This window comes from Mastomys coucha, chromosome X (genome assembly GCF_008632895.1).
Source record: "Mastomys coucha isolate ucsf_1 chromosome X, UCSF_Mcou_1, whole genome shotgun sequence".
NCBI classification, from domain to species: Eukaryota; Metazoa; Chordata; class Mammalia; order Rodentia; family Muridae; genus Mastomys; species Mastomys coucha.
The window spans coordinates 127,019,391-127,025,102 of NC_045030.1; the positions used below are offsets into that span (position 1 = coordinate 127,019,391).

At 37.6% G+C, this 5,712-nt stretch overlaps 1 protein-coding gene across 6 annotated transcripts in view; it reads right to left on the bottom strand.

The window, feature by feature from the left end:
• Pcdh19 (protocadherin 19) overlaps positions 1–5,712 on the bottom strand; it is a 105,959-nt gene that overhangs the window by 46,297 nt on the left and 53,950 nt on the right. For 4 of the 6 annotated variants that reach the window (XM_031367480.1, XM_031367468.1, XM_031367457.1 and 1 more), the window contains one exon: positions 3,005–3,063. The exons of the other annotated variants lie outside the window; for them this stretch is intronic. In XM_031367480.1, coding sequence (XP_031223340.1) covers positions 3,005–3,063 — 59 coding nt within the window. The remainder of the gene's footprint in view (positions 1–3,004; positions 3,064–5,712) is intronic. 6 annotated transcript variants of the gene reach the window in all.

Consider the following 5,712-nt stretch of genomic DNA (forward strand, 5'->3'; position numbering starts at 1 on the left):
ACTTGCTTAGTTTGCTAATCTGGGTTTCTCTCAGAAACCAACTTGGGTACATCCTCAGATTACAGATAATGTTACAGAAAAATACTAAACTTCAGAAATGACATGGTAAATGCAAATGTTTCTATTACTGCTCTGGTGGCCAGCAGAGGAACAAGTTAATCTTAAAACACCTACAGCAGGGTTTTGGAGATATAATGTTGGAATTCTTCCATCCAGAAAATTATGGGGAGTGTTCACTTCTGCAGCACATATACAGAAACATGGGGAATATGCCATAGACCTTCTTTGTCCCTTCTAACCACTTCTTCATGGCTTTTCAATGTTAAGTCATGTCTATGAAACATTTTTCCCCTTTGGATTTCTATTGAGATTGCCCCAGTGAATGCTAAAACAGAAATTTTGACAGTGGGAGAAGATTAATGTTAAGGTGCTAACTGTCCTATGGAATCACCCTATTATGATCAAAACCTTCAACTGACCAGAAGGTAGTGTTACTCCTCCCTTGTTTCTCCTAATGAGTCTTTTCTGTAGTATTTTCAATTCCTTTGTCCTTATACCAGAAGAATGAAGTGCATCTTGCCCATCTATTTTATTATTTCATACAGGAACTATGACTGCTACAAGAATGGTCCAGCGATGGCCAATGCTCAAGTAGCAAATGTAGACAGGAGTGAAAAAATAAAGTTATCCGTGTATAAAGAGTCTAGCCAGGAAAGCCAAAGACAACATTCCAAGAAATGTCCTTGGATAACTAGAAAGTAAATGTAAGATGAGAAAGATTTAGAGGAAAACAAATTTTAAGAACTAGGCTGAACTTCTCTTGGCTTTTTGGAAATTCTGAGATTTCCTAATAAAATTAAGACTAAGGACAAGATTTGGAATTTCCTGTCCAGAAAATTTTTTTTCAAACGAACATGGGTCTTAAACATCTTGGTGGACTTTTCCCATGGCTTGATCCCCTTGGGGAATCAGTGTTAATATTAGTCACCACTGTGGTTTCCTACCAATTTTACACTTGTAGCAATTATTCTGCAGAAAAAGATAATACTAAACATCCTGTTTCTTTCTGGCTATTGGAATTTATTTAAATGCAACTGACCCCATAAAAACCTCCATGGTCTCCCAAAACCATCACAGTTCTATTTAAAAAAAAAACTGACAAAAATGTGTGTGTGGTTCCTAGTAATCATGTGGTCACTGGTAAATAAACTACTGTTTATTAGGGCCACATCTAGAAACATTTCCTCCAGGAGCCCATTCAGTTCCAGGGTTCAGTCTTTGTGCACATGTGTGTATAAAAGTATGTGTAACATAATTAATCAAAATCAGAGGTTTCTAGTGAGTCTCAAAGCTGCTGTGGAAATCCATGTATCTCCAAAGCTAAATGCTTTAACACAAGGCTTTATCTCATAAGTCAGCCTTGTAAGTTGGATATTTGAAGCTGATCTAAGATTTGCAGGACCCCAGGAGCCTTAGCTTTCTAGTAGGCTACGAAAATTAGGCTTGGATTATCGGTTTAACCTAGTCAGAGAATTTCCAGGTACCCAGAATGAGCTAACTCCAGAGACCTATAAGGATCAACCAAGCCACTGTTTTTACCAGTTCAAAAAGAAGCTTTGAAAATAACAGTCCTGAAGCAGAAAACAAAGCAGTGTTTTCCTGCAAAGCCCCTCTAACCAGTGCATGTAAAGAGGCTTTTTCATTCTTCCTAAATTACTTAGACAATTTTCCATGCCTTACCTTTTGTTCAGGGGACTCTTTCCAACAACTCCAAAATTTTCCAAATTATACTATGACAGGTAATACAAGCATAACCATTTTAAGATGACTAATGATCATCACTGAAGGTCACTAGCTATCCCAAGCCAATACAGATAAATCTACCATAGTTTGGGGGGGGGGGTGTCAGTGCTTCATCATAAATTAAATTATATTTGAATTTGAATTTCTTGTCCAAGGAGAAAGGATTTTGTTTTCCCTTTGAATCCCACTCTTACAGTGATAGAAATTTATGGGATTACAGCCAGCAAAACAGAATTTTCAGATCTTCTCCACTGCAGCTCTAATATACTGTTTGCTCATCTGCTTTATTGCTATTATTTTAACAAACATACTCAGTGTTCAATTTTAGCTGCAGAATAACCACTGGACCATTCAAAAAGCTATTTACATGAAATAGCAATAAAGGCATCATCTGAATGGTCAAGTGATGTGCTACTATTGGACACGACATTCTCTCCTTTGCTTAATTCTACCTCTTTAGAGGGTTTGCTAATCTCTTTTTGTTCCCCACTACAATAATTTAGGGCACATTATATCAATAGAATCTTCCCAATATTCACCTCTACTCTGTACTCACAATATAGCTAGGTTGTAACAACCAATCATACAAATTTCAAATTTCATCTAAAACACTTCAAAGTGTCTTGACAAGTATTAAATTAGAAAATTTTCTTTTCCTCTCTCATCTGAAAAGACTATAAAAGATATTCATCTGTCATTTAAATATATTTAAAATTTTCACAACTGTCAAAATAATAACAGTTGCAGAATATACTACAAACGCCACAGGAGAACAAAAGTTGAGGCCGCCTATTATTTAAACTGGGTAGCAACAAAAATTTAGATGTCAGTTTGATTTTGAAAGTTTTCCAATCTTTCTTATATTAATTCCAAAATTACAAGTAAAATATCTCACGTCATCCTGATTTCATTTTTAATTTTGCATATATTTTGATGAAAATAAATATGATATAAGGCAAACAGTGATTCTCTTTGTGTGATGTAACTGACAGTGATCCTTGTTTTCCATATTTTCTCTAAATTTCCCACACTTCCTAGCAAAGTACATAGGCATTTGTCACAATATCTAAAAAGATATAGGTCTTAAGAATTAATGTTTTGATATATATGTATATATATATGTATATATATATGTATATGTATATATATACATATATATAATCAAGCTCAGAAGTAGGAATGTGAAAGCAAACCAACCTACCTTTTGATTAAATGGGCACGGCTATTCACGTAGTTAGAGTCAAAGGAATAGTTTTCGGTCTGCAATGAGAAAGAAAAAAGATTAAAAAATGACTCAAAATAAGAGGCCAAGTGTCCTACTTAAAAGGATAGTTTTTTTTTTATTGTGCAAATAACAATAAATGAACCCAAAGCAAAGCCGTAGTTGGGCAGCAGATTGATGAATGCCTTCTTTGGGGGCCCCCGACTTCCCTCCAAAAGAAGCAACCTATTCTTGGAGACCAAGGTGAAATTGATAAAAACATTCTCTAGAATATGGCTGGCTACTGACCATGTAACCACTTAGAGAGAAAAGACTGTATGACTCACAATCGTTACAGAAACTAATTGCTTCCCATTCCCCAGTGGAGACCATTTTATGCCCATCAAATTGACTATAAGTTCAAAGGTATTTTTATTAGAAGTAGATAATTAACATGTTAAAATATTTATTCCAAAGATATGGAAATGCGGCAAGGTAATCCCCTACTGTGGATTTAAACTCTGCACTTCCCTTTGTTTTAAGACATTTGCTCAACATCACTTACACAGGATGGCTTTCCTTTTATCACAGGTATAAAGGCAAACAAGTATTATGCCCAAAACAGGGTAAAGGGCAGTCCACAGGGGGTACCAAAGCCTTTCATGTGAAACATGAAGTTTGCAAGCAAACCTCTGTCTTGGCTCCTATCCTTAAAACACTACTGCCTAATCCAGTTACAGTAGCTGGCTGCAGCAAGGGCTTTAGAAAAGCAAATGCAGGGCACCTGCTAGATGAAAGAGATTGGAAACCAGTTTTTGAGCACCTGGAATCCTGGTAGACTGAAGGAGGACAGCCTAAAAATGCGTAGAAGGAGCCAAGGAAGCATCCAAACGGAAGTCAGTATCCTAGAAAAACGTGATCTTACACCCAATGTTAAAAACACAGCACTTGTTGAACCTTTGTATGAACTCCAAATGCTCAAACACCTCTCTTCCCCTGTCCTGCCGTTCGGCCATGCCCACCATTCTTTAGAAGGCTTCTGCAATCACTTCAACTGAAAGTGCCTGGAAATGGAAATATAATTGCTGTCTAGAGAACAAAATAGCAGATTCTTTTCAGACGACTACCTGTCATACATTGCCTGCTCTAGGCTGCTAGAGGCAGTCCTTGCATTCAAAGACTCACAGTTTGATAGAGGAAAAAATGAGGCAAGTAACAGCAGATCCAGCTACCATGTGGACACTACACAGCCAAAAGTACAGGTAAGGGCCCTAGATATCTACAGTAGGTAGATAGTTGACACTGAATAGTTGGGAGGGGGAAAAAAGGGGAAGAGAATTGCAAAGGAAACAAAAACCCACCAGTGTCCTGTAATTCCTCTCCTGTCCATGTTCCCTATGCAGCTCCCACTGGAAGACAGACTGTACAACATCTACTTACACTGTATTCATCTAAATATTTGCTTACCCTTTAGTGTAAACACAAGTTTTGATGATATTGGAAGACATGGTTTTCAAGAATAAAAATAAAAATTGTCAGTGTGCCGGGCATGGTGGCGCACACCTTTAATCCCAGCACTTGGGGGGCAGAGGCAGGCAGATTTCTGAGTTTGAGGCCAGTCTGGTCTACAGAGTGAGTTCCAGGACAGCCAGGGCTACACAGAGAAACCCTGTCTCAAAAAAAACAAAACAAAAAAAAAATTGTCAGTGCATTTCTACTTTATTGATTGGTAAATGAATGCTGAGGTTGTGACAAAAGTCATTGGTAGAGGACAAGGCAAGCTTGAAACTGTATTGGGAATATGACCTTAGTATTTGCTATAATAAGTCATTCAGCAGTCACTTAACCAGGAAACATTTGAGCAAATTCATTTTACCAGCACTATGGGCAAAATGGTATTGCTTAAGTATGTTTTATTTTGTTTTATGATAGTGCAATATACAATTTAACAAGAAGCTATCAGCTCCGCAAAATCATGCTACCCTGTGAAAACAGAGAACTGACTGAGATCTGTGATTAACTTCTCTGTTTCACTGAACAACCTTGGTTAAACGGCTTAATTTCTCTGTGCCTCAGCTTTCGACTATGAGAAATACAAACCATGGGAACATGAATTCAAAAGAGAAATACAACAGCACATATCAGGACTCATGATGAGATTCCACAACAACACTGCTTTCTATGGAGCTTGACACACTGTAAGTAGAACCAGACATTTACTTCATTCCAGTTAAAAAAAAAAATTGTCCAAATAAAAATGGAGTAAAGGGCTAAAAAAAAAAAGAATTCTCAACTGAGGAATGCTGAATGGCTGAGAAACACCTAAAGAAATGTTCAACATCCTTAGTCATCAGGGAAATGCAAATCAAAACAACCCTGACACCTCACACCAGCCAGAATGGCGAAGATCAAATACTCAGGTGACAGCAGATGCTGGTGAGGTTGTAGAGAAAGAGGAACACTCCTTCATTGTTGGTGGGATTGCAAACTGGTACAACCACTCTGGAAATCAGTTTGGTGGTTCCTCAGGAAATTGGACATAGTACTACCAGATGATCCAGCTATACCACTCCTGGGCATATACCCAGAAGATGCTCCAACATGTAATAAGGACACATGCTTCACTATGCTCATAGCAGCCTTATTTATAATAGCTAGAAGCTGGAAAGAACCCAGATGTCCCTCAACAGAGGAATAGATACAGAAAA